Below are 21,785 nucleotides of genomic sequence, written 5' to 3' on the forward strand. Positions count from 1 at the left end.
TCCTCCCTACCCCATCAAATTGATAAATTGAAGTGGAGTGAATGAATTATGCACAGATAAATGGTTTTCAGATAACATTGCAGTATTTTGAGCCCGTACCTGTTGTTCATAATAACACATTATGTTCATTTGTTTGGGACTTGACCTATACAGTGAAGGGAATATGATAAAGACTTATCACATTACAAGAGAAACTAAAAAAAGTTGTAAGGAACAAAGAATTGGAAACATATTGATAAAATTGAGCAAATCACATGACTTGTGGAGTTTAGTCCAACTGTGGAAACCCTGATTTCAGTACAGCTAATTGGATTATAAAATTTGTACGCAAAAAAAAGTAATATGGAAAATGGAAATGAAATGATTTTACTGATAAAACATTCCAAGGAGCAAATCACATGTGGAATTTAAATCCCATGTTGGTGGAATTTAAACCCCATGTTGAACCCTGATTTCAGTGTTATGCAAAAATAACTCATTAAATTCTTTAGGAAATCAACAAAGGCAAAGAAAACTATATCATCAAGAAAACAAAATTCATTAGTGCTTTGACATGTATACATCAACTCGTCTTAACCAACAAAATATACACACTTTTTGATAGATGGACACTTACCAAATTTACACAACGGCATATTAAACTGGCTAGTCACCATGTTAACACCATACACCAATAATTGCACTTATAAGAGTCACAAACAGCATAAAGATATTTGGTTTCTTTTGCAACAATGACAATAACCAATCTTTTACTAAAAAGAGTCATAAATATATTCAGTTTCATTCTTTACTTTGCTATTTGTTTACACCAGCCTCCAAATGATTTTAAGTTAATTTACTAATTGCACCTAATTTGCATGATTTCAAAGCAGTTATTAAGCCAAGTCAATTTTCTTCAATTATTTACAAAATCATGTTCCATTTTTCATGCAAGTAGTTTCACTGAATATGTCAAGCAAAAAATTTGTGATATAAAAGGATACATCAAAAAGGATACAAAGTGATCTATGATTTTGCTGGCAGCATGGCTACAATTTCAGACATAATAGAGTGCAGGATTCGCATGTACTACACCGATAGGAGGAAATAAACAATGGCATCATGCACAAAAGACGTATTGGGAAAACAGGCAGAACACATTAATACTAATTCTGTTAACATTTTATAGATAAATATGTGAAATTTTTCATCATATAATAGAATTTGATATTTTTTTTAAATAGGCACCATCCCCAAAGTCAAATAAAGAAAATGCTGGAATGCTATTGCAAATGTTAAATGATCAACTTGCAGATTCATTCAAGTATGCCTGATTACAGATATATTTGATTATACTTTCAATAGAATGATTGTCAGATTTGGGTGGATATTCAAATTGTCTTTTGCAAATTATGATTGATCTTATCATTCGATTGGGGTAGAATCCACAGAAGTTAAATCTCTTTGGACAACAAAATCTGCACAACTTTGGAAAAATTCAAGTTGGACAATGTATATGACAGGTTTGCATATTCTGGTCTGGAAATCGTGATTATTAGACTTTTGGAAGGTTGATTTAAGGCTTGTTCCTAACTGGCCGTACTTGCAAGTGAAAAATTTGGGGATTTGTACATGACGAGTACCGCCTCCATACAAATTCGGGAACACACAGACACAACATAGCATTTTTACTGTATGAGGAACTTACAACGTACTTGAGAGTGAGCGAGCACACCGTACGTGAGAAGCACACAATTCCGAAGGATAACATGGCAATCGCAAGTTGATTGAACATTGTAAGCATGTACAGCTCTCTTACCAAATGCAAAGTACAATGCATGCAACCACTCACAGCCGTGCAAGTGACATGCGTAGGCCTCCTCCTTCCCTACTCTTTCCACTCTCTCCTCACCTTTTTCAGAAAAACATGGAGGCCATAGCCTCAAAAACAAAACCTAGACAATAAATATGCATGGTAGATTGCGACCAAGGTTATATGCAAGTCTATCGGATTGGGTTAATAATGCAAACCAGCAAAGGCAAATCAAAAAAGAATATTCCATGGGTGGGGGGAAATCTTAAATAGGGGGGGGGGGTCAGCATTTGCTTCCCTTGAACTACTACTAGTGTCTCTGGAGTGTGTTCATTGACTAAATTTTGCTTTACAGATTACATTTCACTTCATCTAATTTACCAGTTAATTTCCAAGAGTTATATTCCATATTATGGCACAATACTTATGCAACATTAAAAAATCTCATTACTGTATAATTTTTGTGTAAGTTCATCAAGCCTCCTTTAAAGAGTGAATACGTCATGAAATTGGAACAAAACATATATTTTTTTAGAGAATAAGAATTGTTATAAAGATATTAAGAGATATCAAGATATTAGATATGAAATTGTGCTGTATTCAGGCAAGATTAAGTCGACAGTTTGGGAGCGTTATATTCTGTAATAGTAGAATTATAGAGCAGTAAAGAGATACCATCGCTTGCCATATATATGTAACATGTATATCAAAATTAGAGCTTTTCTACCTACATGTAATCCGATCAATTGCTTGTATGAAAACTGTGTTGCATGAGCCATGACGAGGTAACCATTGAAATACATGGTCCTATTTGACAAAGCTAATTCTCATAGACAAGCTCCAAGGTACTGTTATAGGTTACTGATACCAGACCTGCCAACCTCTCGGAATGAAAACTGTATTCTGTGATAAAAAAACTGTATTTTTCCCCAAAAAAGTGTATTTTATAATAAAATGCTTGGCGCACTCGCTCATCGAGGCGCTCAAGCTGCATGCAAGCTAAAATACGCACTGCTCATGCAGATTGAAAAAAAAACATTGAAACATGTGTATATCTCACCCTGGTTTTTAAAAAATTGATCGACATGTAATAACCATATTTGTGTACGTTTTGTGAAATAGAGACATATAGAGATGATTTTTTTTGTAACAATAAACATATTTTTTAAAGAAAAAACGTACTGCCATATTTTGGTTACAAAAACGTACTGGTTGGCAGGTCTGTGAAACCATGCATTTTGACTGGCCAATAAAACATCTGTCATAATATTTAGCAGTATTGTACTTAAGATCTATAGATTGCATCTAGACTTTTGTGACTATAAAACTGATTGAAGCAGTAAGAGATTTGTCAAAATCCATTTGTTATCCTATGAAGAGGGCAAGACAGACAATTATTCATATTCCTATTTCAAGGATTCCACCAAAAATATGAAAGTATATGAGATATTTTAAAATGCTATAAAACAAAATTAATGATTAATAGTAAAGAAAAAATAACATAAAAAAGTATTTAAAACCTTGATTGTCTCAGCGCATGATGTTTGACCACATAACAAAGTATAAACGTTGGGGACAACTTCATGAATTGAATGGAAATCAACTAGTAAAGAAAATTGAGAACAGTTTACAGAATAAAGTAGATTTGCAAGGTCTTAAAATGGGACAAAATAATTACTAAGAAAGACTGAAAATCTTCCTTTTCACAATTATTAAAATGAGGCTACAAGGCAAACTCTAAAACAGTTCTAAGCAGAGAAGGAAAAAAAGAGGATGAACAGAATGAAAAATGGAAATGAGGATAAGAAGAGAAAGAAATGTAAGAGAAGTAGAAGGAGAGGGAAAATGAGGAGATGGAGAGATGGAGAGATTAAGAATAAGAAAGGGGAGGACACCAAGATCACATGAAGAAAAAAAATAACAAATTGTGTTAGCATTTGATAGTCAACAGTAAGAAACCATTTCTGATGCCAAGATCACTTTAGGTAACACAACAATATACAATTAATAATAAAAGTAAAATGTAATTTGACAGCAAAGAGAATGTTACAACCAGATTATTTATATATCCCTTTGGCAAAATGAAAATTATACACTGCAATTACTTCAAAAGCAATGTATAGAACACTACTGACTTCTTAAGATATGTAAGTTCCAATGACGTCGTCAAAATTTCTGTTCCTGGCAAACCCACTTCGGTTTGATAAAAATTGGTTGGTCCTCAACTAAAGAACAGACTTCATTTGCATAAATGGGTTCAGAAAGGCTGCAGGAACCAAAAGTCAAATACATATCATCAACATCACCCCCTCCGCGTAACCCTTTCCCCCTTTGGTCCACTGGCACATCCCAACTCCCACTGGATGAGTGTACAGGAGTGGAAGAATCTATTCCTGGTACAGGGGGTGGAGTATGGAAGGATAAATCATTTTGTTCATTTTCATCATTGGTTGCATCCCTGCCAGCCTCTAGTGGACCATTCCAGCTATGACTTGTTCTCAGGATGGTCCTGGGATGTTCCATTTCCTGGGAGGGGAGATACACTAGGCGATCATCTGTAGCACTTCCATCACAAGACAAATCACCTCTGAGAAATGGATTCTTCCTCCCAACACTAGGCTCCGCAGACCGGTTCAGTGCTGTAGTTACATCACTATGGAAGACATCACTTTTTGGAGGGGTGGATTTGGCATCGGTAGCTGCATGGGGAGGTTCCGAACGACGTCTATTCATCTTCTCTTCACTCATCTTTATTGCACGATGTCTCTTCTGAACATAATAAAGAGTTTTTGCCTGCAGGGGTTACAAAAAAAATCAAAGAGAAATTGTAATTTGAAAAATATCAGCACAATTGAAGGCATAGATATAATAAATGTCATCAGAAAATAACAGTGATTAATCATATGTATGTACACACTTTGTCAGGAAACTATTTAACTGAAAATATACATGTACAAGAAATCACACCATTGAGAATATCTGATGTGTGCAAAGCTTTGGGACCAATGGCAAGGCATCCTTAATTTTGTCTGAAAAACATGCTAAAGTTTAAAAATTAATATGCCATGAATTGCTTCTACAGAATTAATTATTATGAGAAACATCAGGGGGAGGGGTCACATTTCATCACACAGATTAATGGGGAAGTTCTCCCTCACATAAAGCTGGTTTTAATAAAAGAAGAATAATGATAGAAAAACATAAATCATGGATAGGTGAAATTCTTCAAAGAACAAGAGAAGAATATATTTTTTTAAAATTCCACAAAATGCCATTTTCTCAGAAAATTGGAAATTATTCTATAGATCTGTGCACTCATGGGCATATACACTATTTTATACATGCTTCTGTGAGAAAATATATTATCAGTTATTACAAGCCACTGAAGGATGAGAATTCATAGGATATTAAAGTGGGCTGCTTGCATCACATGCCATTACAAACTCATAACTTAAACAAAAGATGTTACTAAGGCAAGCACATAATACGCCCGCCTGAAACACAGAAAATATAGTTATTGGTCAAGCAAGAAGAGTGGATGGTGGAGACTTCACCTTTGACCTTCTGACCCCAAAATCAATAGACTTGCTGGAATCTATGCTAGTATCATACACATAAAATTATATGAGCCTAGGTTTAAGTTCAACTAAAGTTATCGCATTAACAAGGACTTCAGAAGGGCAAGATGAAAATATGTAATTGATCTTGACCTTTGACCTTTTGACCTCAAAATCAATAGGCTTCCTGGGATCCATGCTAGTATCATATACACCAAATTATATGAGCCTAGGTTATTAAAGTTAAACTGAAGTTATCACATTTACAAGAACTGCAGAAGGGGTAGATAAAAATATGTCACTGTGACCTTGACCGTAAAATCTATAGGTTTCTTGGGATCCATGCTAGTATCATACAAACCAAATTATATAAGCCTCGGTTAAGTCAAACTGAAGTTATCGCATTTACAAGGAAAAGTTAACGGACGGACAGATAGACAGACGGACGGACATCAAACGTGATACCACAATACGTCCCATCTAGGACGGGCGTATAAAAAAGTAAATAACAATGTCATTCTGTCATAGCAAGATTTTCATCAAACTTTCTGTAAATATGTTCCTCTCATTTTTCTACATTTATCAGAATCAGCTTACTGTCTGGGTGGACTTGCCCTTTAGCATTGAATAATCACATTAAAAAAACCTCTGTTTTCACTGAAATTGATATTAGTATTGAAAGCATAAAACCTTGTTAATACATACCAATAAAATGGTACAGTGAGTGTGTGTTATAGGGGCAAGCTCCTCCTTGGCTGTGATTGGTTAGAAGAGCAAAGGAAGGAAAGGAAAATGAATGAATAAAACAACTCCAAAAACACTGCAAACATAACAACAAATGTGTTTAATACAGGAGCCGTAGAATCTGGAATCTATGCGGGGAGGCAGCAGCCTCCACTTTTTTCAGTTAACATGTACAAGAAATATGAAAAATACCAATTGTGTTTTTTTTTTTGTGTGTGGTGGTTGACTTTAGCTCCCATTTTCCCCCAGTAAACACGTGCAAAAACATGAAAGTTACAGACTAATTGCTTTTCTGTATGTTAAACCCCCCTCCCTCAAACTTTCCACATTATTCTGAGGCCCGTAAGTTAAACACATTTTAGATAGGTGCAACAAGAACAAAACTAACAGCAAAATTCTGAATTGTATCTAAAGTATGACTAGATTATTTCCAAACTGTAACTCGGTAATGGAGCTTTGGACTTGTTTAAAATAAAATGAGAATTCAACCAATGTTGCACAGTAAGATCATGTAAGGGGTAACATTTGTATGGTGTATTTATTTGACACCATTTCACAAGCCATCCCAAGAGGATTTAAAGAGAAAGAATGAAATTTCTGTGATGAAAAAGACTAAAGCCTATTTAGGAGGCTTAAAATTTGTAACTAAAATCAAAACAGATTTTTTTCTCCCAAATTAAAGGGACTCACCAGTCCAGTTCAAATACATGTATAGGAAAAGCAGATCATTCATTAATTATTTATTATTTTTTTCCTCTTCTGAAACTTTGTAAATATAATAATGAATTTCTGAATCAAAATGTTCAGAGGGTTGTACAAACTAGGAAACAAACCAATAATATACAAATACACATAATAAAGAAAACTGATTAGTATAACACTGCAAACTTTAACACGTAAATTTGAAATCAGGAAAAATTCTTGAATGCCTTTTACATGTTGAAACTATAGAAAATGCATCATCAAGATAGTACGTGTACTTTAAGAACAATAAGATTAGAATTAGATTTTTCACCAGAAGTAAATGCATTTCAGCAATTCATTTGCTGTTTGGTCACTGTTGAATCCAAATAGCAGTGATTTAAATGGGTTACTGTACATCAATGTACAATATGTAATGTAACTAGAGCTCATTTATACTAATATTATGCATTAACATGTCTCAGCTTTTTTCAAACAGTAGTTGATACTGGGGAAAACATGGAGGTGTCCCCCCCCCCCCCCCCTCCAAAAAAAAGCTGACATTGTGTTATCCTTTTGGTTATTGATTGGCAACATGACTATTTCAGGACCAAGTCTGAAGATTTCCTGTGAAATAAATCAATGCTTTTGTGAATGAAGGAACTTCATTTCTGCATTTAAAAAACCCTTTAAGAACATGCGAATTAAAGAACGTGTAAGGCTGGTTAAATCCTGCAACACTTAAAGGGGAATCCAACCCAAATAAAAACTTGTTTTATAAGAAAAAGAAAAATCAGACAAGTTGGTAGGTGAAAGTTTGAACAATATTGGACAAATAACAAGAAAGTTATGAATTTCTAAAAGTTGTAAATATTTGTAATCACTATACCAATGGAGACTTCAAATTGGCCGCTTATGTGATGTCATAGTGATGTAAGGCAAGGACTACTCTTCCATGTACTCCAATACATATTATGGCTAAAATGTCATTTTCCCCAAAAGTCTTATTTCAAATTATATTTTTCTTTCATGAGGACATTAAACAATATACTACCTGGGATATATTTAGATTACTGCCCCAGGGGAATGGGTACTTAGGAGAAAACCACTAATCCCTGATAATAAATATAGTACATGGCCAATGGGAAAGTTGTCCTTGCCCCTTGTCATAATTTACTTACCCAGTTGCCAATTTGAAATATACATGTTATTAGTGATCTCAATTTTAAAGCAGCTATAACTTTCTTATTGCTTGTCCGATTTCTTTCAAACTTTCACCATTCTGTTTAATTCATTTTTCTCCTTCCCAACACAACATCCTATGGCCAAGGCTGGATTCCCCTTTAAAAAAAAATCAGAAAATTAAATACAAGAAAATCTTGATACAATTTGATGCAGCTCGAGAGCTAGGTTATATAGGATTCGGATCAAGGGGAGTTTCACAAAGGTTTAAGTATGACTAAGTATGAGTCACACCTACGGTAAATGCCTATTAGCATGCGGTATAAAAAGCATGATCGCATTGGTCAGATCATACCAATAGGTCATGCACTACTGCGTATTGATCAATAAGATTGCACGTTGCATATCATGTACACATCAGTATTTAAGTGCGATTCTAAGTCATACTTAAATCTTTGTGAAACACCCCCCACCACAAGGACTGTGAATGAGTTTTAGTTAAAGGTTAGGTTAAGATGTAATGTCGGGCCAAGGAAATGAAGCTAAAATTGGGGAAGGCCATAAAAAATAGCCATTTGTTTGCAATAACAGTGGAAGCAAATTAGGGTTGGTGCCAAATGAGAGGCCATTTTTTGTGTGTGTGGTAGGTACTCCTCTCTATCGAGCCATACAGTATGCATAATGAACATAAATGGAGATCAAGGGTCATCTTGACTGTGTTATTCGCCAGTTTTCTAAACTTTATTGTAAAAAAGAACTTTTAAAAAATTAGTAAACTTAGGATTAGTCAGAACATATTTTTTCCCAAAACTGAATTAAAAAATTAAATTTGATAAGCAGTTTATGTTGGGGGGAAATATATAATCTAGTTCTGTACAGTAAAAAAGAGCCTGATATACAAGTCATTATGAGTTGCGTAAAAAAAAGGGTTTGAAAATTGAAATGGAATACCTGGAAATTATTCAATGTTAAATGAATTATACATGTATGAGCTGGGTTTTACCCTTTCAAAATTTCATGCATCGACAAAGAAAAAATTTAGTCACCATGATCCAGGGATTTCACTCGCCTTACAGTTGTGAAATACAAGGTTATGTAACACAAAATATAGATATCAAGATATCAATCAGAATTAAAGGACTATCTTACTTCCATCTTGGGTGCTGACCTAGCTGCCCTGGCCTCCTCTTGGACTGGTCTAAGCTGCTTACCCCCGGGAGACTTGCCAGTACTGGGTCTCCTTGGATTGGCCGTCCCCATGGACGGGAGCAAGGGGCTCATGGAGGGTAGTATGGGACCCCCAGAAGGGTGGACTCCACCCATCAACGGGTGCGCTGTGGAAGTCATCCCTGGATGGGCGTGGCTCATGTTTGGGTGGGACGGGCTAGCGCCCGGGCTGGAATTGAACTGCATGCTTCCGGGGGAGCTGCAGTAGTCGCTGGTTTCTGATTTGGAGTCGGAGGAAGACACCTGGAGCGTTCTGGGGCGGGATGTGGCCTTGCTATACACCACTGGACTCCCGGCACTTCCTGGAAGGGTTGGTGAACTTGGAGGTCCAAGGTTTCGCAGACTCTCCCAACGTAGTATCTATTACGGAGGATTTTTCAATATATATTTTTTTTTTAGTTCATCATTCAAGCATATTTACGACTACAGTAGATAGAAAAGAATAATCCATTTGTGCATAATGTACAGGTGGTTGGTATTTTGATGGCACATGAAGGCATGCGTTGGTAGCAAGGTTACATCTAGTAAAAAAACCCATATAGGGGTAACTATCGTTCAAAATAATATTGGTGAAAGTGGTGTTAACACAATCAAAGCAAACAAAGGCAACATTACATTGAGGAGTACACAAATGTACAAATCACAGCTTTTGACAGTAATAAATGATAGTTATATCGAAAGACAATAATGCAATTGAATACAATATTTCTCATCAAAAGATAGGTGCATGCACAGTATGGTTCGTTAGATAAATTGAAATCAAAGGAACAATTTGAATTTTTCACAAATCAAAAAATATATATTGATGGGAAACAATTGAGGAAAATTAGTGTTTGATATTCAATAATGATATTACAAAGTGTTTTGTTGACAGTATATACCAATGGAGTATAGATTTAATGCAAAACAAATTCAACGAATAAACAGTTCATACATTTATAAATTACAAGATACTTAAATCAACAAATGGTTACAATGATCAAGGATATAACAAATATAATACATGTAGATATGAATATGATGCCACACATACATGTATGCAATCACAGAATATTTGAAAATGTACAATACCCATTTTTAAAAAAATAGTAAAAATGATATCACCGGACAAACCAATTTGACATCATGTGTTCGGTAGGAAAGAATTTGGAAATAAAGTAAAAAGCCATTAGAAATTGGAAATTTCACAAACTGAAGATTCACAAGCAAAGCCCCTCTTCTTTCTCAAGCAATGAATGGATAAACAAAAGAAATAAATTACTAAGACTTTTAAATTTTGATTTTTAATAACACTTATCCCTCTTCATATATTTCCAAATACATATGAATGTTGATCTTGTTTAATCTAGCATTTTATCTTGATTGACCTAACATTTGATTTTTTTTTACCTAATATTTGATTTGGTTGACCTTTAACCTATTCACATGCAAGCTTTGATGTAGAGCTATGTATAGTGGGGGAGGGGTAAGTTCATTTATGCCTGGTCAAAATTCCAGAAGAATTGACCTTTCATGATTTTGAGTTCTGGGGCCTGTTGCATAAAAGTAACCATTATAGTAACTTTGTCATTCAACTTCCCTGAAATCCTTGATTCTGACTAAATGTTGATCATTGTTGCCATGGAAGTTACTGTCATTGGATGGCAAAGTTACTAACGGGCCCTAGGATGGGGAGGGGTGAGGAATGATTCAGCCTTAATCAATATCAAATGAGAAAAAAACAAATTTATTTACCTAAAATCATGTCGCTCTACAGCTTTTGAAAATCAAATTTTCACTGCTAGTCAATTAGTAAAATTCGCAAAGCAAAATGCTGAAAATTTTATCAAAATCAGATAACAAATAACAAAGTTATTGAATTTTAAAGATTAGTGTTTTTCCGGTGAAACAGTTCTAGGCACGTCTTTATGAATATTCATTAGGTGGGCTGATGATGTCATATCCCCACTTGTTCTTTTGTATTTTATTACATGAAATTAGGTTTATTAAAAAAAATTCTACCAAGAACTAAAACAATTGGATTGACAAATGATTAAGTGCATTAGTTATTTATTGCCACAATTTATTTCATCATAATGGAGACACATCAATTACACAATTATGAAAAATGAAACATTTATGATTTCATGTAATAACAAAACGGAAAGTAGGGATGAAACATTGTGAGCCCATCTAATAAATATTCATGACGATGTGCATAAAACTGTTTTCACAATATATTGATAAACTTTAAAATTCAATATTTTGTTTTAGTTATTTGTTATCAGATTTTGATGAAATTTTCATCATTTTGCTCTGTGAATTTTACTTTATTTTAATAGTTAAATATAAATATTTTCAGCCCAGACCATCCCATTAATAAATAAGAATAATGAAGGATGACATGTGCCTACCCTGAAATCTTCATCGAGGCAGTCCATGGATCGACTCATGTCAAGGTTGCGTGAAATGGAGCCCTGCATGGAATTATGGGATAGCAATGGAGGAGGAAAAAACTCAAGGTGAAATGGATGCAACATGAATGATGAAACAAGAATGTATTGGATAATGAAAAATTATATCGTTGATTGAACTTCAAAATGCATCTTCGTTGAGATATTGAAATGAAATTGGTGGATCAGTTGACGAAGGCAAATGGGGGTATTGAGGACGGCCGTGTGTCCTCCGCATGGCAAAGTTTTATCAGGCAAAACTACGTATCTCTAACTTTGCCATGCGGAGGACATACGTAGGCCTGATAAATATTTGCCACGGCCTCGGCCGCGTACCTTGTGACATACGTAGTTTTGCCTGATAAACATTTGCCACGCGGCCGCGTACCTTGTGACATACGTAGTTTTGCCTGATAAGTTAGAACATACGTAGTTTTGCCTGATAAAAAGCTCGGAGTGTGTCATCGATTTTATCAGGCAAAAGTGCGTATGTTTTAAAAAAAGTGGAAAATTAGAAGATTAAATGAGTAAATCAACTAGTTTTTGGTGCCAATAGCTTTTATAAGTTCCGCAGATCAAAGGAAAACAAAAAAAATCGATATACCATTTTCCACTTTTCCAAGAAAAGCAAAAGGAGCAATGTAAAATATTCAAGCTCGAATATCTCGGAATGGCAAAAAAGGAGATACATAGTTTTGCCAGATCACGGCCGTGGAGGGATAATACATGTAGGTATGTTTTAATGGCTTTTGAGTTTGAGGAGGAGGGGGGAGGGGGCAATCAAAAAAGAAAAGCAAGTAGAGGAGAGTAAGAGGGTTGGTTTGATGGAGGAGGATGCACTGAATTGTGAAGGAAGGGAGGGGGTAAGGGCAATTGCTGCAAGTGTGGGGTGAGTTTGGCCATCCCGCTAAACAGGGACAAAAGCGGACTTCAAACTTTGGACTCCTGCCTGACTCACATGATAGGAAATCAAACAGAGATGCAAAGACCCAAAATTTTAACATGACTTTTTCTTATTCTTAGACTTTTATCTGATTGAACAGAGATCGGCATAGATAATAAATTGTGCAAACATGATTGGACATTATAATGGATAGTATATATGTACATATTTTCCATACATACTTATTAGCATACAACAAAAGAAGGAAGAATATAGAGGATCCTGTTTTGTTTCATTCAGGCAGAGCATTTATCATAATGAACAATTTAATACAGCATTATACACAAGGCAATCTAAAACATAAAAAAAAATAGTTCTTAATAAAATGCGTAAAACAAATGGAAATAGCTCCCTATTTTAATTATCAATTCATGTCTTTCCCATTTCTAATCAGAAATTGCTCAAATATTTTAACCAATGGGCAATTCCAAAAAATATGTCCGACCACTTATATGTGGGACCTTCATGAAATTTTCTGTCTCTGATTTCTGGTTCTTATAAAAGTCTGTAATGCTCTAAAAATGATCATGACTTGGTCAGTTTATAAAGTGAAGTAAAACTTTAGAAAAATGGGGGTGGGATGTACAAAAATATTGATTATTTTATCAATTTGCCCCAATGTCACATCTGGAAGGACTTTCTCTTTTCAAGATGAAACTTATCGCTCTTAACAGAGTAGAGTACTTAGACCTCAAGTGTTCCATCATAACATGATAATGGATTTAGAATGTTATAAATGAACCCAAATATCTCATTCTTTAGTTCTGTTAACAAATGTCATGAAAGGCAATACACATTACATAATTACCGTATGTACATGTATATCATGCAAATACACTCCATGTCATAAAGCTTTGGATATACATATGTTGGCATTAAATAGCTTTAACTTGTAAATGGAAAAATAAAGGCCATGGAATAAAAAAAAGTTAGAGTGTTTGATTATCATGAATAGATACATATACTAATAGAGATGTAATTGTGAAGTAAGCAAGATTGGAAAAGAAAATCTAAAGACTTACATCTTTATTTGAATAGTAGAATACTGGCTATAATTCAGTAATAAGGAAACACATTTCAATGTCCAAGATAGAATAACTATTGTAATATAAATATACAATGGAGAAGAATCCCACTTAAAACAAAGAAAGAAATCACAAAACTTAAGCAAGCACACACTGTATGATCCATTTTGCAATCCATTTTTGGAGAAATTTCTAATAACATTCGAATTATAAAGTCATAACAATGAAAATTACAGTGGTATGAATATTACATGTACTTCCCAGTCAATTGCGAGTCTCCTGACAAAGAATAAGCACATCATAATTCAAATCCTGGTTACATCACAGCATATCGGCCATGATTTGAAGCTGATTCTACTCCTACAACAAGGCTTGCAGAATTTTTTAATTTTAGTATTCCTAGCAAGCACTATCTAAAACTTCAAAATATGATGAGTTTACTTGATTAAATTTTCATATCTGATACAACATTCTATATGTTACAAATTTTGGCCGCAGCTGGATGTAACAGAATGCAGCAGGCTTCACATTGACAAAACCACAAGTATATTTCTTCTGTCATGTGTTTACTTTGAATACTAAAACACATATAAAATACACTACATACATATATAACTAAGGGTAAGGAGAGAAATATTGCAAGGGACCAATGAAAACAGAGAGTGGAAGGGGAAGGAGCAAGGGAGGATTGAAGAGAGAAAGAGAGGGAAAAGGTAATGGGAGAAAGGAGCAGCAGCAGATTAGAGTGATGGGGAGAGGACCGACTTCAAAGGAAATTGTAAGGATGATCGAAAGATATTAACATATATGTAGGCACAATTTACTAACAAATGTCGCTAAGGCGAGCACATATTACGCCTGCCTGTAACATGGAAAATGGAGTTATTGGTCAAGCAAGAAAAGTGGGAGGTGGCAACTTCATCTTTGACCTTCTGACCTTAAATTCAATAGAATTTCTGGGATCTATGCTAGTATCACACACACCAAATTATATGAGCCTACACTGTAGGTTAAGCTGAACTAAAGTAATCGCGTTTACAAGGACTTCAGAAGGGTAAGATGGAAACATGTCACTGTGATCTTGACCTTTGACCTTTTGACCTCTAAATCAAAAGGCTTCCTGGCATCCATGCTTGTATCATACACACCAAATTATATGAGCCTGGGTTAAGTTAAACTAAAGTTATCATGTCTGCAAGGGCTGCAGAAGGGTAAGATGAAAGCATGTCACTGTGACCTTAATCTTTGGACCTCAAAATCAACAGGCTTTCTGGGATCCATGCTAGTATCATACTCACCACAATATATGAGCCTAGGTTAAGTCAAAACCATGACACTGTAACCTTGACCTTTGACCTCTTGACCTCAAAATCAATAGGCTTCCTAGCATCTATGCTAGTATCATACAAACCAAATTATATGAACCTAGGTTAAGTCAAATGGACGGACGGACGGACACCTTGCATGATCCCATAATACGTCCCGTCTAGGACGGCCGTATAAAAATTAGAGAAAAGTATACTTACAGGTATGTTCGGTACACTGGACGTCTTCCTCAAATTGCGCCCCCTACTGGCCAGCTTCTCCTTGATGATGACCTCCTGCCGTAATCTATCAAGTGCTAGGATACTCTCGACTGCCGAAACCCCTCTTGTGTACTTCTCAATGTAAGTTTCCCCATCTCCAGTACTGCCATTCTCTTCCGCTCCTGCTGCAGCCATCAAGGCCAAGGATTCCCGGTCTTCAGGGTCTTCTGATGCCTGTTAAGCATTGAAGAGGATTCTTGATTTGGGAAATGAATATTAAATACCCTTTCACCTCATAAGGTAAGAAATTCAAGTTCCTTTTAATAGTCTGTCCTTTTATTCATGTTTTGCAGGTATATCAAACAGCAATGAGTGCATGCATGCAATACACTGATGGAAAAGTTTTGGGTAAAGTTGATAGATCGTTGAAAAGAAAGGTGAGGGGAAAGGGACTACTTAACATTTAAGAGGCATAATAATAATAATAATAATAATAATAGAAATAGCTATTGTTTATATAGCACTTTTCCCATGATGGCCCAAAGCGCATTGCAGCATATTATAACCCCAGTCATCAGATCCCTGCATGCCCGCATACAATGTATGCACCTTCTCCACTACCTGGTACCATTCCAACAAGAGTTCCAAGACTCAATTGCTAGGCATACTAACATCATCCTACCGGGTACCCATTTAGCACCTGGGTCGAGAGTGGCAAATTGTGGATTAATGCCTTGCCAAAGGATGCTAGACCGTATTGGGATTCAAACACACAACCCTCTGTACTCAGGCTATACCACAGCTCTTCCACACATACAGGCAAAGACTTGAAAGCTGTACTGGTCAAATCAGCCAATGCTTCTAATTGTAAACAAGTGTCAAGTGTGAAATCATATGGCAGAGTTCTACATGGAGTAAGAAGTTGTGATTGTTCTCAACAATGTTCTTCATGTATTCAAGTTTAAATCAGTATTCAATAACCCGTTTAAAATACACAATATGTGTGTGGGGGTGTAATTGGGTCTCATATGTGTATAGAGACTTACCTTAAATACACACACACAAAAAAAAGATTGACCCTCAGATCTATACTTCATTGTCTAAAATTCACTTCTAGCTGTTTACAGATGCATACAGCAATGCCCCACAAGAAGTCCTAATGAATAATGCTAGATTAAACATCTACCTATTAACTGAACCTTTTATAGTATACTGAAACAAGTGACCATTTACCTTTGGAATGTTTGAGACAATCTCATAGGTCACACCACAGGAATGAACTGTGTCCTGAAAGAGAAAAAAATCAGAAGAAATATTATACAAGGATTACTGACCATAAAATGCCATTGGCATAATTAGATGGCTTCTCAACTGCACACATGATATTCTTCAAGGTTTCATGTTTCAGCATGTATTCAATAGAATCTTCTGCCAAACACTAAATGTCATTTGCAATTGTCCCTTCACTATTAATTAATAGCTTATGATTGAGTTTGATGTGATTCACATTCGTTAGTTAAAAAAAAAAAGATAATCAAATGTCACTCAAAGATATCATCATCAAATACAACCTACCCCTTTCCCTAGCCGTCTTCTGAATGCCGTTGCAAAACCTTGTTTCTTGTAGATATTGACACAGATGCGTTTCCTGACGACCAATTCCATGGTTGCGGGGTGACTAAGCTGAACCACCGCCTTGACGATGAGATAGATGCGTTCGTTAGGGTTGGTATTTCTGTTCAGGTACGGTGAGTCATGGAGGGAGGAGTCCCATGATGCACACGCACACACCTAATGCAATGTATGAGGAGTAGAACATAAAACAATAGAAAGAGAATATAGATAGGAGCGTGTGGCCTTGTCAGTTAAACACTATATTTTGGCAATCCTTGACACTCCTGGTATCCATACCTGCCAACCCTGACAGAAATGGAAACAAATTACAGGCAATTTCCAGATTTATCAACCTTATCAAATTTCCTTTTCAGCAATACAGAAAAGTTTCCAAAGAAATAGAAACATAGAGGTTTATTTGCCAACCTTTTTTAAACCAAAAATAGGAATATTCCTATTTACAAGGAACTCAAGGCAGGTATTGATATCTCAAGTTAAGAGACTTGACCCAACTGTATTGGTATATGAAATTACCGGTAGTGTCATATGATTTCTTAGAAAATTCGGGGATGGGCACTCAGTTGACCAATATCATTTATAAAAGGGTTAGTTGTTGTATGGCACTTTAAAGTGTTTCATTTGACACAGAAAAGCTTTGACTTAAAACATGATCTAATTCTATAGCAATGAAGTAACTTACATCTTTTTCATAGTACTTGATAATGGGTAGATTGACCATCTTAGTCCCAAGTTCCTTTGGTAGGATGGAGTGATAACCAGCTGCATGAATTCCTTCAAGTAAACCTGATGTACCCATCTCATCAGCTAAACAAAACAAAATAGAACAAAAATCAGTAAATGATTGCAATTCAAGTAGGAAGCAGTGCTCTTTTTTCTTGTGAGAATAATGGAGGTCACTCGCTGTTGGAAAGTAACCATATTGAAATTTACTTTCAAAGCGCGTACCTCTAGATATTTTTTCATCATATATACACTCCTCAACAATGGGGTAAAGTTGGTTCAACTCACTTTCAATATCAAGGAATAGTACTGGTATATGTGTCTCCATGCCCGCAGGAGGGGTCCAGTTAGCAGGTGCCCCTGGTACCCCGCTCTCTGGGGCTGGGACCAAGACAGCATTCCTCTCCTCTGTGAGGGAGACCCACTGGTTGATCAGGCTGGCTTCTCTCTCAGTGTCTTTCTGTGTTCTCCCTGTGAGTTCAGAAGAGAAAATAGAACAATGATAAAGGGAAATTCGATACAATAATCAACCCTTTTTGTACATCTTACCCCACATTTTACTCTTTTTTAACTTCACTTCACAATCTGCTAAAGTCATGATTTTTTCAAAGCTTTTCAACTTATGTTCAAAGTAGAAAACAGAGACCAATGATTTCCAGAAAGTCCCACATATACATGTAGATGGGTCAGAATGAAAATACTTTATGGAATTACCCTTTTATAATATTTTGTATTTATAGAGTGCATATCACATTATCTATGCAATGTCTATATGTGCTTGCTGGGCTTTAGATAATATTACATCCTAGATGAAGGCCAGCAGCTTTTTACATGGCACATGCATATCAAGGAATTGTTCATGCCAGATCCTTTAATTCCCTGTTACCTCATCTGGGTCAAGTGTGGAAAATTTAAATCAATGCCTTGACAAATGAGCATTATTGCTCCAGTAGCCAAACTTGAATTCATAAACATATATGCACAAATTGCTAATTTAAAATTGATTCATTTGCATATTTCTATGAATTATTCCATTCCCATATAACCCTCTTGACAACAGTCCCTATTACAACTGAGGAAATATACATGTAAATGAAGGTGATGAATGTTCTTGCTCTATGATGACTTTATTGTCATAATATACCCTTACCCTAGCAATATAGTTTCCAACACATTCAATTCATGCTTTTTTGCATGTCTCCACTCAAAGAAACATATGTGCCAAGTGTCATGAGCATCAGTTGAAAACCGAGGCACTAGTTCTTACCCGGTTTATGCATAATTTTATGAATCTGTTCATCAAGATATTCTCTCCTCTTCATCAGGGCGTCTGACCATCTCTCCCTCAGCCTGGTCAGGTCTCCATCTTGGTAGCTATCCAGACCTTTCTGGAGCTTGGAGCGAGCGCAGATGCTACCAACGGAGATTGATGTAATGGCTTCACAGATGATTGGTAAAGTCCCAGAGTTCTGGACTGGTTTTACCCTCACTAGTATCCTCCGAGAGTGACCCTGATAAACAATTTCCATAAATAATAATATTGATAATATTGGTCTTGCCAGTTAAATAGGACACTCAATAGTGGCATTCCACAATTATTACCTGGAGGCATTTCATATAGCTGTTCGTCAATTATTCATGACTTAATGCATAACTGAAAATCCTTTTTTGTGCTAAATCATTTCATAATATTAAAACAAATTTAGGCTTCTAAAATCATTAGATTTGGTTGGCTGATAGTGATTTTTTTTACAGAAATTACGAATTTGTATTATAACATGCCTTTATGAAACAGGACCCCCAAAACCAAAAATTTCTGTTGAAATACTATAGCACTGAACTTTCTATCATTCCTTTAATACCAAATACTTGTATACTTTTTAACAATGAGATATTAATCTATACATATCAGAATTCAACATGAGCTGATAAAAACACAATTTATGAGTACATGATTTAGCACAATCAAATGGTCACCAGTCACTTGTACAGTCATTTGTAATTTTAATACAGTTTAGTGGAATATCCATCACATCACCAGAGGCCCATAACACAAAGGTTAGCGATTGATTGTAAGCTTGACTTTTCTGATTGATTGTACATTGTAATCAATGGAATCGATCGTAGAAAAATGTTCTATGATCATGGCTAAGTTTTGTGTTCTGGGCCCCTGGTCATGTGTAAAGAAAGTTACAAACAGTTTAATAAAATATTAGCCTGATTTGATATTTTTACCTGTCTGATTTGGAAGATGCCTCCGGTTAGAACCTCAGGCTTGATATGGCTCTCGACAGGTACGTATTCACCTTGTTCATTCAATTCATGAATCTCAACCCAAAGCTCAATCTTCCTTATTAACTCAGTCCATCTACAAAGTGATTGAAATGTACAGACGGTCACAAAAATATCCAGATATAATTTCTCAAATTTCATCTCATCAAATGTTGTATGCAGTCTGATATGAACAGAACTGTCAAACTTCAATCTCCCTTAATATTGGACCTTCCTATCATGAGTTGCCTCTTTCATCTCAATCTAATAGGGCTTAAGCAGCAAGAATGGAGAAAATGATGGTTGGACACATGAAACGGTTGTTTATTTTAAGCACTTGCCCTGCTTTACATAAAAAGTACAAGTACATGTAGTAGTCATAGTGGTACATTTAGTATCAGTACAACCACTTTCTCGGATTACTTTTTTAGCCCAGGGTTAAAACTGAAAAAGTTCACTAAAAACAGAAAAAATGTCAAAGACTCTTGAAGGCAGAGAAGGGGGGGGGGGGGTAGATGAAGTATAGATTGGTGATTTGAAGAACCAGTGATGGCATTATGAGAATTAATTACCTCTGTAAACAGAATGCTCAGTAGTGAGCATATTATTTACTAACAAGCTATACTTACCTATACCATCTCATCAAATTGCTATTCGTTACCCTGACTCGAATAGCCACCGGTAAAAACTCCCCGAAAAAGGCTAACTGCAATCAGATAGCCTGGGAAACCCGTCACGGGACGAGACCCATAAAACCCCCTCGCCACATATAAGCCTCCTCTTTCGTTGCCAAGGAGGGGCGAGGTCTGCTGGGGAGGACGGGAGGGGAGCTATAGGTAAGTATAGCTTGTTAGTAAATAATATGCTCACTACTGAGCATTCTGATTACTACACTGCGCTATACTTACCTATACCATCTCATCAAATTGCTAGAATAGCACGGAAAAACTGGAGGAGGGGCAGAAACGAGACCCTTTCCAGACAAGTAGGCAAAACAATGATAAAGAAACTGATTTTCTATAAAATGGAGTAGTCTCCCAACTGGAGAAGCTACTCTTGTAATAAAGGGATAAGAATCATCAACCACGTTAATGAAATATATCAAGTGGAAATAGCCTAGGAAAATTTAGGACAAGACAAGAACCGCCAAGGCAAAACCTGTGTCTTGGCTATTACATCAAATAAGTAATAAGATACAAGATATTGAATAGGTCCAATAGGATGCCTGGAGGATCTCCTCCAAAGAGGTACCCTGAAAAGTGCCCAAGATGCTGCTATGCCCCGTGAATCGTGGGCTCTAAAGGATCCTGATAAAATGGTATTTTCTCCATCTGACCTGATCCCCTGCACTAACCTTCGAGAAATTGTAATTGGATTAACAGGGCTGTGAGGTTCTATTGAACTAATGAACAGTTGGTGGGAAGTGCGAATGTACTTTAATCAATGTACCACTTTAAGGCACGTACGGGACAACATAACCTATCTTCGGAAACTGACGAGAGACTGTAAAATCACATTGTTCACCCTAGGACTTGAACCTGGGACTCCAAGGACGCTAGTCAAGTGCGTTATCCATTCAGCCATGATATCCCCCTAATGGTTGGAAGAACATCACAGGATTTAGGGGTTTCTATTTCTTAGCTAGGAAATCAGGTCTAGGGATCAAGCGGACTCTGTCCTCCCAACGAATATGACCCGGTCTCACCGTGGTGTATGAAGCAAACTACGTCTTAGACTTGAAGCTATAGTCAACAAGAAGGCTGTCTTAATGGAAAGATCAAGAAGGGAGCAATTATGGGTTTAAAGGGGAATTTGGCTAGGGCACCGAAGGACTCTTGGCAGGTTCCAATTGGGGAAGAGTCTTCGGCTGGGAGGAATCTGTTAAGAAGAAGGATCTTGTTAGTCTGGTAAGGACAGCTGAATTGAGGTAGTTTCCCTATTATAGAAGCCTGAATGAATGGCTGCTATGGTTGACCAGTAACCCCTTATAAAAGAGACTGATAAACCTTCATCAAATAATAAAGGAAATAAATCTGCTATCTGACTTAAA

At 36.1% G+C, this 21,785-nt stretch overlaps 1 protein-coding gene across 7 annotated transcripts in view; it reads right to left on the reverse strand.

Moving 5' to 3' along the window:
• Positions 1 to 2,963: 2,963 nt before the first annotated feature.
• The window catches only part of LOC121415808 (kinesin-like protein KIF13A), a 129,728-nt gene continuing 110,906 nt past the window's right edge, over positions 2,964 to 21,785 (reverse strand). For 4 of the 7 annotated variants that reach the window (XM_041609152.1, XM_041609143.1, XM_041609159.1 and 1 more), the window contains 10 exons: positions 19,700 to 19,832; positions 18,732 to 18,975; positions 17,753 to 17,935; positions 17,424 to 17,548; positions 16,685 to 16,900; positions 16,343 to 16,396; positions 15,110 to 15,343; positions 11,577 to 11,639; positions 9,106 to 9,543; positions 2,964 to 4,585 (listed from right to left, as the gene is read on the reverse strand). In XM_041609152.1, the coding sequence (XP_041465086.1) occupies positions 3,959 to 4,585; positions 9,106 to 9,543; positions 11,577 to 11,639; positions 15,110 to 15,343; positions 16,343 to 16,396; positions 16,685 to 16,900; positions 17,424 to 17,548; positions 17,753 to 17,935; positions 18,732 to 18,975; positions 19,700 to 19,832 (2,317 nt within the window). In that variant the 3' untranslated portion in view covers positions 2,964 to 3,958. Of the gene's footprint in view, positions 4,586 to 6,053; positions 6,105 to 9,105; positions 9,544 to 9,571; positions 9,732 to 11,576; positions 11,640 to 15,109; positions 15,344 to 16,342; positions 16,397 to 16,684; positions 16,901 to 17,423; positions 17,549 to 17,752; positions 17,936 to 18,731; positions 18,976 to 19,699; positions 19,833 to 21,785 lie in introns of those variants that run through there. The other 3 variants (XM_041609177.1, XM_041609186.1, XM_041609195.1) reach the window with 3 other exon arrangements.

This window comes from Lytechinus variegatus, chromosome 1 (genome assembly GCF_018143015.1).
Source record: "Lytechinus variegatus isolate NC3 chromosome 1, Lvar_3.0, whole genome shotgun sequence".
Lineage (NCBI taxonomy): Eukaryota > Metazoa > Echinodermata > Echinoidea > Temnopleuroida > Toxopneustidae > Lytechinus > Lytechinus variegatus.